Source organism: Pan paniscus, chromosome Y (genome assembly GCF_029289425.2).
Source record: "Pan paniscus chromosome Y, NHGRI_mPanPan1-v2.0_pri, whole genome shotgun sequence".
Taxonomy (NCBI): Eukaryota; Metazoa; Chordata; class Mammalia; order Primates; family Hominidae; genus Pan; species Pan paniscus.
The window spans coordinates 29,728,918-29,744,223 of NC_073273.2; the positions used below are offsets into that span (position 1 = coordinate 29,728,918).

Below are 15,306 nucleotides of genomic sequence, written 5' to 3' on the forward strand. Positions count from 1 at the left end.
AATTAAATACGATAGGCTGACAGTGGAGGCACATGCCTATGATCTTAGCACTTCGGGAGTCTGAGGAGGGTGGATCAGGATTTTAAGAACAGCCTGGCAAACAAGGTGAAACGCTGTCTGCACTAAAAATACAAAAATTGGCCCAGCTGTGCTGCACACATATCTAATACCAGTTACTCAGGATGCTGAGGCAGGAGAATAGCTTGGACCCAGAAGGCAGCGGTTGCCATAAGCCAAGACAGAGCCACTGCACCCCAGCTTCGGCGACAAAGCTACACTTCATCTCAAAAAAATGTGATACTATCCCAACCACTCTAGATTATTCCTATCTCTAAGAACATATTACTACACCATTATTTACAACATCCATTGGCAAAATATTCAAGAAAAAATTAACGTGGGTACCTCACAAGACAAAACACTTACTTTCCACTATTTAAACTACAAACATTTAAATTCATTATGGTATGCACCTGAGAAACTTAGCTGGTTCACTTCTGATTTACGTGAAAAAAAAAGTTTTCATTACCGTTATCCTCTTCAGTCACAGAATGCTTCACATAGAATGTTCTGGATGTCTTAAACTTTAGTATCAATACATCTAATTATTTCTTTGACCTGTACTATTCCTCTAAAAAATAAACATTTTCTGGTGAGGCAGACAGTTTTGTAGTCTTTCTGAAGACTTCTCCAACATTTTAACCTTGTTAGTTTTTAAAGAGAAACAGCCTAATTAGAAAACTTGAGCAGCTTGCAAGGGCGACATAACACATCCCTAATTTTGCATCTGTGTTCAAAGAAACAAAGGAAAACGTACAACAAACTACACAATTTACTCTCCTATTGAATTTGCTTTAAGCATGTGCGGCTAACCAATAACACCAGGCATCTTGCAGTACATGTAAAATTTTATTGTGAAAATTTTAAGGTAGATATTACATCTAAACACTTTCCAAATAGCATCAACAAGCATGAAATTACTTCGAAAACAATTCCTTTTCCTTTGAATACCTCAAAAAATTCATGGAGGAAGTCAGTATCTACCTCTCTCCACAAAACCAACATGTTTCTGTCAGTAATATGCAGGTAACGATGCAGAAATAACATTTCAATTTTTGATTTGCAAACAAGGTTTGGTATGCAATAACTATTATTTTGAATGCTTGCTTTAATATCTGCTCGAGTCTCCTTTTTCAGATCGACTCTCCCCACCATCTACTATAGATGCCACATAACTTGAGCTACCATATGCTTCACGAGGATCAGGGAGCACCCTACCCAGAGAAGGCGGATTCCTTTGGTCTTTTCTGCAAACATGCTCATGATCACAATAATGAAAATCACCACAGCTCCTTGAGTAACTCTCCCAACTTCTGCCATATCTATCTCGTGTATTACTATATGCATGGCAGGTGCTTCCACCATAAGACATCCGAGGCCCTCGTGCAGGTGGTGCATCATGAGACGTCCCTGCAGGGTTGATAAAATAATATGTGGGACTACATTTAAACATTTTTACTGCTATCATTAAAGCATGAATTAGTTAAAGTACTATTTGGAAATATCTGCTTTCCTCCGCCTTTGTTGACAGGATATTAATCAAGTCTTCAATAGTCAGAAGGTTTTATTTAAGAGAAGTGTAAGAGTAGTATTTTGCAGCTTAACAAACTTAATTCTAAAGTAAATGCTCAGTCACATTTTCTTAACGTTAACTGAAGTTCTCACCTTCATATCATTCCCTAGGCTTTATACTGATAATGAGTACCAGATAAGCACTGTTTATTTTATTATTTGTGCACAATGATGAAAATGAATAAATATGTTTCTGGGATGATCAAAAAAAAAAAGAATACTCAATATTTAAACATGTTGCATATGTCCTTTACAATTTTCCTTAGAATTTCATTAAAATAACAATCCGGTCTATTAAATAAAATTCTGTAATTTACAAATCCATCCTGGACCCTTACCGTATCCCTGAAATGCATCTCTATAAGAACTTCCACGTAGATGTTCAGAATGATCTCTACCAAGGGCCTCACCGTAGCCATCGTGATAACTAAATTGAAAAAAAAAAAGTCTTTTCAATTTCCGAATGAACAATTTAAGAAATCCATTTGATAAATCCAGATAACATGACAGTACCTATATCCTCTAGAGGAATGTTCATCCCAACTAGAATGACCATAATCACGGTATGCATAGTCTCTAGGTGGTGGAGTATAATCCCTGGTTTCTCGGGAACTTGGACTATTTCTGCGTGCACAAGTTTAAGCAAGGAATGTTAAATTGTCAAATTGTAGTATCCAAAATAGAACTACATTACAACTTAAACACAGTTAAATTGCCAACCATCTAAATAAAATACCCACAGATCCCAAATGCCCAAAATGCCCAAATGCCCAAAAAGCACATGAAACAGATACTGATAATCAATGATGCAGGAAATGCATTTCAAATAAAAAAGGAGCTTCCACACTTCACACACACACACTGGAAGGGCAATAAATTTTCAAAAGCAGGAAATAACAAGTGTTTGAGAGGATGTAGATAAATTGGAGCCCTGACACAATGTTATTTGGAATGAACAATATAAGAAATCTATTTGATAAATCCAGAAAAAGTTACAGTATCTATATCCTCTAGAGGAATGTTCATCCTGCATAGAATGACCATAGTCTCAGTATGCCTAGCCTCTAGATGGTGGAGCATAATCCCTAGTTTCTCGGGAACTTAGATGATTTCTCTGTGCATAAGTTTAAGCAACAAATTTTAACTTTTCATCTTCTAGTATCGAACACATGACTAACTTACAACTTTAAATTAAAAGGCCAAACATCTAAATAGATATTTCTCCAAATAAAATAGGCAAATGGCCAAAAAGCACAAGGGACAGATACTCATATTCAGTGATTCAGAAAATGCATTTCTTTTTGTTTTATTATACTTTAAGTTCTAGGATACATGTGCATGATGAGTTAATGGGTGCAGAAAATGCATTTCAAATCCAAAATGAGATATCATATTTCACACACACAGATGAATGGCAATAAATTTTCAAAAGCAGGAAATAAAAAGTGTTTGAGAGGATGTAGATAAATTGGAGCCCTGATACAATGTTAGTTGGAATGAACAATTTAAGAAATCTATTTGACAAATCCAGAAAAGGTACAGTACCTATATGCTCTAGAATAACTTTCATGCCGACGAGAATGACCATAATCATGGTAAGCATGGCCTCTAGATGGTGGAGGATAATCCCTAGTTTCTCGGGAACTTCGATGATTTCTGTATGCATAAGTTTAAGCAACAAATTTAAATTTTCTACTTCTAGTATCTGATATATGACTAACTTACAACTTAAACAAAATTAAAAGGCCAAACATCTAAACAGATATTTCTCCAAATAAAATGGGCAAATGCCCAAAAAGCACATGGGACAGATACTCATATTCAGTGATTCAGAAAATGCATTTCTTTTTTTTTATTATACTTTAAGTTCTAGGGTACATGTGCATGATGGGTTAATAGGTGCAGAAAATGCATTTCAAATCCAAAATGAGATATCATATTTCACACACACAGATGAATGGCAATACATTTTCAAAAGCAGGAAATAACAAGTGTTTGAGAGGATGTAGGTAAATTGGAGCCCTGATACAATGTTAGTTGGAACAAACAATTTGAGAAATCTATTTGACAAATCCAGAAAAAGGTACAGTACCTATATCCTCTGGAATAAGTTTCATGCCGACGAGAATGACCACAGTCACGGTATGCATGGCCTCTAGATGGTGGAGCATAATCCCTAGTTTCTCGGGAACTTCGATGATTTCTGTATGCATAAGTTTAAGCAACAAATTTTAAATTTTCAACTTCTAGTATCCGATATATGACTAACTTACAACTTAAACAAAATTAAAAGGCCAAACATCTAAATAGATATTTCTCTAAATAAAATGGGCAAATGCCCAAGATGCACATGGGACAGATACTCATATTCAGTGATTCAGAAAATGCATTTTTTTTTATTATACTTTAAGTTCTAGGGTACATGTGCATGATGAATTAATGGGTGCAGAAAATGCATTTCAAATCCAGAATGGGATATCATATTTCACACACACACACTGGAAGGGCAATAAATTTTCCAAAGCAGGAAATAACAAGTGTTTGAGAGGATGTAGATAAATTGGAGCCCTGATAGAACGTTAGTTGGAATGAACAATTTAAGAAATCTATTTGACAAATCCAGAAAAAGGTACAGTACCTATATCCTCTAGAGGAATGTTCATCCCGATTAGAATGACCATTATCACAGTATGCATAGCCTCTAGATGGTGGAGCATAATCCCTCGTTTCTTGGCAACTTGGATGATTTCTGTGTGCATAAGTTTAAGCAACAAATTTTAAATTTTCAACTTCTAGTATCCAATACATGACTAACTTACAACTTAAACAAAATTAAAAGGCCAAACTTCTAAACAGTTTTTCCCCAAATAAAATCGGCAAATGCCCAAAAAGCACATGGGACAGATACTCATATTCAGTGATGCAGAAAATGCATTTCTTTTTGTTTTATTATACTTTAAGTTCTAGGACACAAGTGCATGATGAGTTAATGGGTGCAGAAAATGCATTTCAAATCCAAAATGGGATATCATATTTCAAACACACATTGGAATGGCAATAAACTTCAAACAGCAGGAAATAACAAGTGTTTGAGAGGATGTAGATCAATTGGAATGCTGATACAATGCTAGGTTGGAACGGAACATGATGCAGCTACTATGGAGAAATGTGGTGGTTCCTCAAGAAAACAAACATCATTATCATAGGACCATGCAATTCCACTCATATACACCCAGAACCGAATAGGCATACTCAAACAAATATTGGTGCGTAGAAATACTCGGGTGGAAACAACCCAGATAAAATAATGGGTTAATAGCTTGTGGAAGGAGTGAAGTGCTATGATGTAAATGAACCTTCAGGACATCATGCAAAAGGAGAGGAGACAAATACAAAAAGTCATGTAGTGTTTGAGCACATTAACATTAAATACCCACAACAGGTTAAGTTCAGAGGCAGAACACTGACTGGTGTTATCTAGCAGCTGAGGAAAAGGAGAAACTGGGAGGGACTGCTTAACTGGTAGTTGGAGTTTTAATTTGGAGTAATGAAAATGTTCTGGAAGTCGATGGAGGTAGTTGTTGCCTGGCACAGAACGTATTAAACACCACTTAACTGTTCACCTTATAATATTTAATTTTGTTATGTGAATTTCATCACCACAGAAAAAAAAATCAACTGTGTTTTTTAATTTTTCCTTTACCCATCGTTAGTTGCATAACCATCATATCTTGGTGACATGCGATCATTTCTCCAGGAAGATATTGTCCCTCTGCGTGGAGGAACTCCATAATTCTCTCTTCTTTGTGACATGGGACCTTTAACATTCAAATGATGGAACATTACGTAAAGAACACCAAATCTGAAACGCTATTTTCTCTTCTCTCAAACAACTTTTTTAAATTATTTCTTCTATGACTCCATTCTTTGTTTCCTAAATTACTAGACAGACATGACACTGTGAATATTTCTCATGGCTTTGGATAATCCCATGGCTTCCACAAGGCCAGTTCTTCTAATGAAGCTGAAGGCAAACATTAATGCTTAGGTAAAAGTTCATTTGTAATGGTTAATAACTACTTAGTTCTTATTTTCCTTTTCATGTAAATTACTGATGACTGTGAGTGACACAGGGAAAACACGTAAAACCATCAAACTCTTCACTGATTTTAAAGTTTACATACATTGTCCTTTCTCAGCCAAAGAAGGTAGATTTTCCAATATCATTCAGTCCATCTCACACACATAAATACAGCTACCTTTAAATGACTCTATGCTAAATGTTTACATAAAAGTTCTTTATCTCTAACTGGTTGGCTCTATCTTAAATGTTGACAAATTTAAATGTATTAGTGAAGATTTTCTAATGATGGTCAGGATTTGCTTTTACTGCAAAGAAAGCAATGCTATGCAAGGGGTCATTACAACATTGTTGCTATTTCAAAATAGAAAGTTTCTCCTTTAATATATTCTTCACTTGCTATTCCTTAGAGGTCAGTGTTTCACATATGATACCTTCACTGGCTAATTTTCCAATGGAAATGTGTTGGCTTGGGTATCCTGAAGCCAATAAATACCTCCTTTCACCGATACTCTACGTATGAAATGTAAAATTGAAAATGGCAGTTTTTAACTTCCTCCATATGTGGATGGAGGACTAAGAAAGAATTTTAATTTGCTCTGCTTAAACTTCCTTGCTAAGAACTTTTATTTATTGTCTTATTTTCTTCTGCTCAGTCTGCAGTCTTACAATTCTCAAAAGTATTACTTGCATTCAACCCTACTGCTCACCTCATGTTGCTTAGTTCTAAATTCTCTCCTCAAATAATTTCAAATCTTACACTAAGGACCTTGTGTTAATGTTTAAACATCCCGGTACAATCTCAATTACTGATTTACATACACCTATATTTCACAACTCTGCATTTCTGTGATATCCACTTAATTTAAGAATTTTGGACTCCTACGTGTCTACCTCTTGAGCCTTAAATTTATTTTTAAATCATATTTAAGCCCAATGACTCCTTGTCTGCTAAATGCTCTTGTAGTTCTTTTGAATCTTCATGCAAGCAGTGAGTATGCCTTGCACATACGCATTACTGAGGTCTCAGAAGCTGGATGGCCAGGCTTAGCGGCTCACACTGTGAGTGAGTGTGGAAGGCTGAGGCAGCTGGACCGCTTGAGCCCCGGGCTTTAACATCAGTTTTGACAATGTAGTCAGATCCTCTCTCTACAAAAACATAGGAAAAAAATGTAGCTAGGTGTGCTGCTGCATGCCTGTAGTTGCAGAAACTCGGGAGGCTGAAACAGCAGAATTGCTTGAGCCCAGGAATTTGAGGCTATAGTAAGCCATCATCTCACAAATTTGAGGCTATGGTAAGCCGTCATCTCACATAGTGCACTCTCACGTAGTAAGAGCAAGACTCCAACCCGGCAAAGTCACCGAACAAGCAATTTTTAGAATGGGACACCAGGGGACTTAGGAAATGGAAGAATTAATTACATCAAGAAGCCTACCATCAAAGAATACTGCTAGGAACTTTTAGAAAAATTAAGGGGAATTTTCTAGCCAACACAGGATTAAAAGGAATGTTGGCCTCACTCTAATCACTTCTTTGATCTGCAATGAGAAGCTCAAGTATTTCTTCAACATAAATCTGAAATGTACCTAGTGAGATAGAAACTATAATAAAAGCTATCAATCAGCAATTATGCTCACGTATGTGTCACTTCCCTTTTGTTCAATGAACTTAAAGCTAAGCATTCAGGTAAAACGGCTCATTTTCAGTCATACAAAAACTACGGTCTTTCTGTCAGGTAGCATTTACCTTGGCTTCCCATCCAACTACTGCTTCTTGCCACAGCAGAAGGAGCAGATTTTTTCAGAGGAGGCCCTCCACTTCTTGAAGATGGACCTCTTTTAACTGGAGTGAGTCCCCTAGAATAACTCATCTTGAGATCAGGAGTGTATCCACCATCATCTGTATTTCAAACAAAATCTTTTTAGTTAACTAACATCACTGTTTCTTAAATGGCTAAGTTTTAGTTGTTTACAAATATTTTCTACATTTTATAACAAATTCACATTTTGTCTAAACTAATAAAATTAGCATTCCTACATGGTATTAGTACACTTCAAGCAATAAAAGTTCATTTAGAAAACCTAGAAAGGAACTCAAGTATCATAATATATCGGTATGAGGGAGAGATGTGGGAAAATGGGGCGTGAACAGGGCAGAAACCTATCACTAAAATATCTAAATATAATAGGCATAAAAATATTAAAAGAAAAATGATAACTGACTGTTTATATCCTTCTGTAATGAGGAAAAATTTTCAAAGCACATCATAAAGATAAACTAATTTCCATTCAAAGAAACTCAAATATTTCCAATACCAAGAAGTCACATATCAGGAAAATACATTGTCTCTAAAATTTGTTAACACAATATAGAATTCTTAAAATTCCCTTATGAGACACTAATTTTCAGATGAGACTATGCTGAATTTTAACAGTCTTTAAGAATTGCATATTCAGTAATATAAACATATTTTTTTACATCTACAAAAATGTAGATATATGCCAATTGCCAGGTGGTGTTACAGGTTAGAATTTATATATACATTCTCGTCCGTGGCAGAGTATAATTGAACCTCACCCTCAAGATCAGTGGAGACAAAATAGCCATGAAGCTATGCATCTTAAACTGGAGCAAACACTGCAATTTCAACTTGAAAACAATCTCCAATTAATTACACGTCTGGTTATTAAAACTCCAAGTTAATTGTTAGAGTTTTGAAGGTTGGTTAATAGATAATACAACTTAACCAACAGGTTTATTTATTTATTTATTCAGATGCACTCTTGCCCTATCACGCAGGTTGGAGTGCCATGGCATAACCTTGGCTCACTGCAGCTTTTGCCTCCCAGGTTCCCGTGATTCTCCTGCCTCAGCCTCCTGAGTAGCTGGGATTACAGGTGCACGCCACCACGCCCAGGCAAATTTTTTTGTATCTTTAGGAGAGACAGGGTTTCACCATGTTGGCCAGGCTGGTCTGGAAATCCTGACCCCGTGGTCCACCTGCCCTGTACTCCCCAGGTGCTGAGGTGACAGGCGTGAGCCACCTCGCCCAGCCCATCCAACAGTTTTTTTTTTCCTTTTTTTTTAAATATATGGTTTGTTTTTCTTTTGGATGTAAAGATGGACCCCTCATTTCTATTAAGTAAATCACTCATAAATATCATTTTCAGTGACTCAGCCTCCAGCAAAGAAAGATTCATACATATCTGTGAAGCCGTGGTTTTTAGAACTTTCCAGAGTCACAAACTCTTTTCAGAAATTAAAGTTCTACATTTCTTCAATTGAAAATGCTTTATGGCAGGCCAATGTACAAACTCTCTGTATCAAAATTACAAAGCAATACATTTGCATAGATGTTTCCACATGTAGACACAAGAAAACAAATACTGCAAAATCAATCTTCAGTATTCAGTTACTTTTTCCTGTTGGAAAATTTTAAATATTACATCGTACTTTGATAATACAACTGACACGAAGTTCTGGGCCCTAAAGTAGAAAACTCTAAAGTATAATGAATATAAATGGGTTCTGCAGAAAACCGGTTGAGTACAGGCAATCAGCATTCACAAACACAACCCAGTTTCAAATGTGTGTTACTTCAGTGCAAACTTACTATAATTTTAAAACAAATGTTAGATATTAGTTCAATCATTCTTCTAATACGCCTTTAGTACTTAGAAATAAGTTTGCTTATTATCAATAAGCTAATTTTCTCTTCATACAGGAAATAAAAAAATTGAGAAATTTCGATATCGTCAAACTTATTTTCTTTCAGTCCTATGGTTCCATCTTTATATTTTAAAACATTACCCAGGTGTCCTTCATGTGAGGGAAGCCACCCTCTTGTTCCTCCACTGCTTCCTCTTGCAGATCTCAGACTTCCTGAAGGGCTTCTGGTTCTCGAAGAAGCTGGTGGTCTCCGCCTACCATCACTTTGAAAAGATGGTTTCTTGGCTTGTTCTACTTTTATTGCTTTTCCATCCAAAGACTAGAAGTATTAAGGGTACTATCAATAACACTGGCACATTTAACGTATGCACATTTTACAAACATTTTTACATCAACTGTAGTTCAATTCGAGGTATTCTCTCTCAAAAGGAAACTTTTTTTTCTCCTAAAATGAACACATCTTTCGCAATGCCAAATTTGAGACAGTTACTGAGCACATGCCTTCCATTAAGGGATCAAACACAAATTCTATTTTTCAAATTCCTTGAAAACTTCTCCATTATTAAAAAAAAAAAACTCAAACATAAAAAAAAAGATTGACCCATCACACATTCTATGGAAGAATGTGGCACATCTATTTTTTACAATATATAATCCACTTCATCTTTGTAGTCACATCACTGATTTGAAAGTTGCAATGTCCCAACGAAACTTGTGTCATTTAAAAAAAAATGAGCTTACTTTTTCAGAGTGATTAGTCACATTACTCATTATGAGTTGTTTCTTGTTGGATTTGCTAACACTTACATAAAATGTCCCCATATGATTTACAATTCTATATTGACTCTAAAAATGTTTCTGTAAATGTGATCCTTGTTTGATCTCATTAAGTTTTCTTGCCTTACTCATTTCTTACCTTGCCTTAGACGTGCCCCTAAAAAACGAATCTTAATATAGTACTTCAGGTAATTTCTCAGAAATGCTTAACTATCCTAATTAATTTCATAATAACATTTTTCACTGTAATCTTTTCTACAGGCCACAGCAATTTTTGAAAACAGTTCAGCTAATAATGCGATTTTAAAATTACATGGCTTTTGTTATTTGGAGGAAGGACTTAAATCCCTGAACAAGACCCCTTGCAGCCACATCGCCCGTTGTTCCTACCTTGAAACTTCTTTTGTTATTTCTGGGCTCAAAATATTTTCCCCAGATTTGCCCACGGCTGCTTCCTTCCCAGTGTTCTGAAGTCAGCCAAAATTCCTTAACTGTTAATTCCCTCTGAAAACTCGAAGAACCTCCTTTATTGGCCATCTTAACATTAATGTGCATACAACATTCATAGTTATTTTAACACAATAAAACATGTGAGATGAAGTAATTTAGAAATAACGTTGGCTGGGCACGGTGGCTCACACCTGTAATCCCAATACTTTGGGAGGCCGAGGCAGGTGGATCATGAGGTGAAGAGATACAGCTCATCCTGGCTAACAGGGTGAAACCCCATCCCTACTCAAAGTACAAAATTAGCTGGGCGTGGTGGCACGCCTCTGTAGCCCCTGGTACTGGGAGGCTGAGGCAGGAGAATCGCTTGAACCCGGGAGGCGAAGGTTGCAGTAAGCCAAGATGGCCCCACTGCAATCCAGCCTAGGGCACGCAGCGAGTCTCCATCTTAAAAAACAAACAAACGAACAAAAACTTTACACAAATTATCTGCCCTTTTGCTTGAAAACTAGAGGGAAAAAAGAAATTATCATAGATTCCTATACAGAAGTCAAAATTATCTCCATACCTACCACAAAGCCATGAACCAAAAGCAACTCTCGGTTTCTACCACAGCTTGAAATACTAATTTATAAGGGTGAATAAAAATGTACTTTCTGCTATGTGACAGGAAGTGTGCTAGATGTAACAGAAAGAAAAGCAACTAGCAAGACTTAAATATGCACTATATACAATTTCACGATCAATAGATTAATACATAGTACAGCGAGTAGAAAATACCTACAATACGCAATGAGGAAGAAAATATGAAATCTAAGTGGTTTTTGAAGCATAAATTTTATTTATGAGCCATACACAGGGAAGGATAATTCTCAAGGAGTCTAAAAAAGCACTTTGGGAATAGCCTGAAGACTAACAGGACCTAAAAACAGATTGGGATAACGTTATTTATTTATTTTATTTATTTTTTGTTTTTTTGAGACGGATTCTTGCTCTGTTGCCAGGCTGGAGTGCATCGGCGTGGTCTCGGCTCACTGCAACCTCTGCCTCCTTGGGTTTAACCGATTCCCCTGCCTCAGCTTACTGACTAGCCGGAACTACAGGCACACACAACCAGATGCAGCTAATTTCTTTTTTTTTTTTTTTTTGTATTTTAGTAGCGACAGGGTTTCACCATGTTGGCCATTATGGTTTCTTTCTCCTGACCTTGTGATCTGCCCGCCTTGGCCACCCAAAGTGTTGGGATTACATGCATGAGCCACCATGCCCGGCATGATTGGGATAATGCTATAAAGCAAAAAACACTAAAGAGCACAGAATGGAATGCTCTTGACTACAATGTAAAGGAATTCAATAATTAATATAATTACATAGAAGTTTAAAGCTTAAGTAAACACACAATCTCTAGATTTAAGACTCAACAGGACAAGAGACCATTGGTTCAATCAAAACAAGTCCTCAAACACACTGGGGAAATGAGTAATTAGCTATTCATGTTACATAAATTACTCTGGTGACAGGAAAGAAATGTCCTTAGGAGAAAAAGCAAGCACGGAGCCAAGAATGCCAGTTACTTCTTCTGTTATCTGACTTCAATGTTCTCATATTATTTTCTATTTTCAACTACTTAACCTTTCCGTAAATGTAAGGGTCTTATTTAAATACACTTTTGCAAGAATATATTTTCATAAAATACATTCTTCAAGAAGGAAAGAGTCTTTCCTTCTTGTGCATCTGTTATTAATAGCATTTAATAAATATTGACTTATTACTTTCATTTACATGAGGGTTCCTTTTAAGTTTTAAAGCTCTTCAAAACCTTTTAAAATCTATTTGCACTCATATCGAAATACAAACATAGAAAAAGGTTACCAAATATTAATTTATAGAATGTTAATTCCAATACCCTTCCAACTACACTTGCACGTATATGGCACAAAAAAGAGGATGGCTTCATGTGTCATTCTACTATCTTCAAAAGTTTAGTAATATTAAAAAGACCTAGAAATATTGTTAATTGAAGAACAGAGTTAGAATATTAGTAATAAGGGACTCTTACCTTTCCATTCATATCTTTGGCAGCATTCTTAGCATCTGCAGGGTTCTCAAAAGTAATAAATGCAAAGCCTCTGGATTTGCTGGTTCGATCCTTTATCAAAAGAACTAAAATATATGAAAACATTTTACATTCATATAATGGACTCATCAAGGTACTCACCATCTAAAGGTTACATCAAACTAAAAAATAATTGCATTTCACATCACTATTATGGTTCTCAGTACTCAGTCACCCCTACAGTCAGTCTAGTTTATTCCAGTTTGTTTCGGAACTCCACAGCACATTTACTTTCCCTCATTTTCCTTTCTAAGTAGTAGGTTATCCTTTCCACAGAACCTTAACCTACTACTATGAGAATTTTCCAAATATCAAACGGATACTACAAAATAAGAGTTTAAAATGCATAAGGCATTTTAACGTAGGTATACAATGAACTTCGAAAAAATATATTTTTTCAAAACATATATATATAACATACATATTTTAAACATACATATTGAAATATACATGTGAAAATACACACACACACACACACACACACACACACACACACACACAGAGACACGGTTTTAAGAGTTACCTTCTGATATGGGACCATGTTTCCCAAATACTGCTTTAAGCATCTTCTCATTGGTTTCTCTATTGAGGCCACCAATGAAAAGCTTGCCAGGATGATCTGCTTCTACCATTGTGCTGTAAATGGTAAAAAATTATCTATATTTAGATATAAATAAGCTAAAAAGAGAAAATTTTATTACGTACTGTGCTGAAAACCCAAGTAAAATTCCCTTCCCGAGGCTGACATCTTTTTAGTATTTCTTACTTTATATATGTAAAATTTGTAACACTCAGAGCAGAGGGGCACTAACTTCATGGACAAATGCTGCATTTTAGTATGTACCTGACAAAATCTCACTTCTAAAAATTAGATAAGAAAAGCTATTGTAATTTTCCTCAGTTGCAATATGAAGAATGTCCCCATTTAAATAATTTTATTTGAAAAGAATCTATTTATGAGGTACAGTGTGATGTTTTGCATATTTTCTTTCTTGAGATGTATGTCTCCTGTTGCCAAAGTGAACTGCTCACTGCAGGCTCTTCCACCCAGCCTCAACTGATCTTCCTACATCTCAGCTTCCCAAGTAGCTAGTACTACAGGCGCTTTCTACCACAGCTGGGCAATTTTTTGTATTTTTAAAAATAGACAAGGGTTTCCCCATAGTGCCCAAGCTAGTCTCCAAATCTTCGGCTCAAGTGTTCTGCCAGCTTGGGACTACCAAAGTGATGGGATTTCAAGGGTGACTCACCACACTCAGCATGATATTTGGATAAGAGATTAAATCGAGCTACTTAAAATGTTCTAGGAGGAGAATATTTTAAATATTTTACCATCTTTTAGTGATTTGAAATATACAATAGGTCAAAGATCCCCAAACCCTAGCCTTCAACCCGTACCTATCTGTGGCCTGAATGTGATGCCGGAGGATGACATGTAATACCTGTCTGTGGAGAATGTAACGCCTGAGGATGACCTGAGGTGGTACACTTTTATCCGGAAACCATCCTCCCTACTCCCTCGCTGGCCCTCCCTGTCCCCGTGACAGCCTCACTGCCCCACCTGGCCTCTGTCACATTGCTCCTACCGGAAGACCCGCCCCACCACGTGCCCCTCGGAACCCTGCCGCCAGCCCCCACTCCCAAACGTGTCCACCTCGCCGCCTTCTTCCCCTGCGCAACCCTTGTCTGAGGAAAAACTGACTTCTACTAAACCAGTCCCTGATGCGAAAATAGCAATGAAAGAGTCCATTACGTTACCCAGGCTGGTCTCAAACTCCTGACTTCAAGCCATCCTCCGACCTCCACTTCCCAAAATGCTAGGATTACAGGAGTAAGGCAGTGTGCCAGGTTAACAGAATAACTTAAGCGCATCTATTTTGTTCCAGTTTTCGGCTATCTAACTCCATTTATCTCGGTTACACCCACTTATTCGGTTTAAATTATTTACGGTGCCAAAGATACATGAAACATCTTTCAAATACTGTCATACAACGAAGGAGACAATCACAGGCTTTACAGAGGCAAACTGAAACTCAGATTATTTGTGGCCCCATATTTCTACATACACTAAAGTAACACAATTTATGTCAAAATTTGATAATTTCTTCCAAGCAAATCAGACACGCGACATGTGCTAACTAAAAGTGTGACTTTTTAATCGCAGTGGTTAAGTGTATTGCCTGTATTCTGAATTATGACCACATTCACAGAGAAAACCCGCTTTAATAAAAAGTGCACATGAAAACAAATGGCGGCTTAGCACCATCTCCCACAACTAGTCGGACATATTAGGCACTTAAAGGTAGAATCCTCAGCAAAAATCAATGAGTTTAACGAAAGTGAGTCTCTTAATAGCACTGAGGAGTTCTTTCCCCCACTGACTCCTCCCGTAATTCAACAACCACACATAGAAAACCCATCCCCTTTTGTAGACAAAATCCCAAACCTTTGCTTTCTATTCTTGCCGAGAGACCCAGCTGTCCAGAGAAACAGAAAATACCTGCGCTTTTTAGTAGGACAAAGAGCCTGAGGTTCGCCTGGCCCTCAGGCCGTACGGAACCGGCTTCGGAACACCACAGGGCC

General features: G+C 36.8%; 1 protein-coding gene across 4 annotated transcripts; it reads right to left on the minus strand.

Moving 5' to 3' along the window:
* Positions 1-1,168: 1,168 nt before the first annotated feature.
* On the minus strand, positions 1,169-13,355 carry LOC129395778 (RNA-binding motif protein, Y chromosome, family 1 member F/J-like). 4 transcript variants are annotated; one of them, XM_055107234.2, is made up of 11 exons: positions 13,247-13,355; positions 12,667-12,770; positions 9,525-9,702; positions 7,461-7,613; positions 5,336-5,450; positions 4,271-4,381; positions 3,725-3,835; positions 3,178-3,288; positions 2,146-2,256; positions 1,971-2,059; positions 1,169-1,470 (listed from the first exon to the last, which is right to left on the minus strand). In XM_055107234.2, the coding sequence occupies exons 1-11, from the start codon at positions 13,353-13,355 to the stop codon at positions 1,169-1,171; spliced, it is 1,494 nt and encodes a 497-aa protein (XP_054963209.1). The 4 variants fall into 4 exon arrangements, with proteins under 4 accessions (XP_054963209.1, XP_054963211.1, XP_054963212.1 ...); XM_063602008.1 differs by having other exon boundaries at positions 1,458-1,472; positions 1,978-2,059; XM_055107236.2 differs by lacking the exon at positions 2,146-2,256.
* Between the last annotated feature and the right edge of the window lie 1,951 nt (positions 13,356-15,306).

What these genes read in the sequence shown, in the direction of transcription:
- LOC129395778 (XM_055107234.2), bottom strand. Translation starts at nt 13,355, where the DNA reads ATGGTAGAAGCAGATCATCCTGGCAAGCTTTTCATTGGTGGCCTCAAT. An exon ending in AGTTATTCTAGAGCATATAG is followed by an intron (nt 2,257 to 3,177) that starts GTACTGTACCTT and finishes TTGTGCACGCAG; the next exon opens with AAATAGTCCAAGTTCCCGAG. An exon ending in AGATGCATTTCAGGGATACG is followed by an intron (nt 1,471 to 1,970) that starts GTAAGGGTCCAG and finishes TCAACCCTGCAG; the next exon opens with GGACGTCTCATGATGCACCA.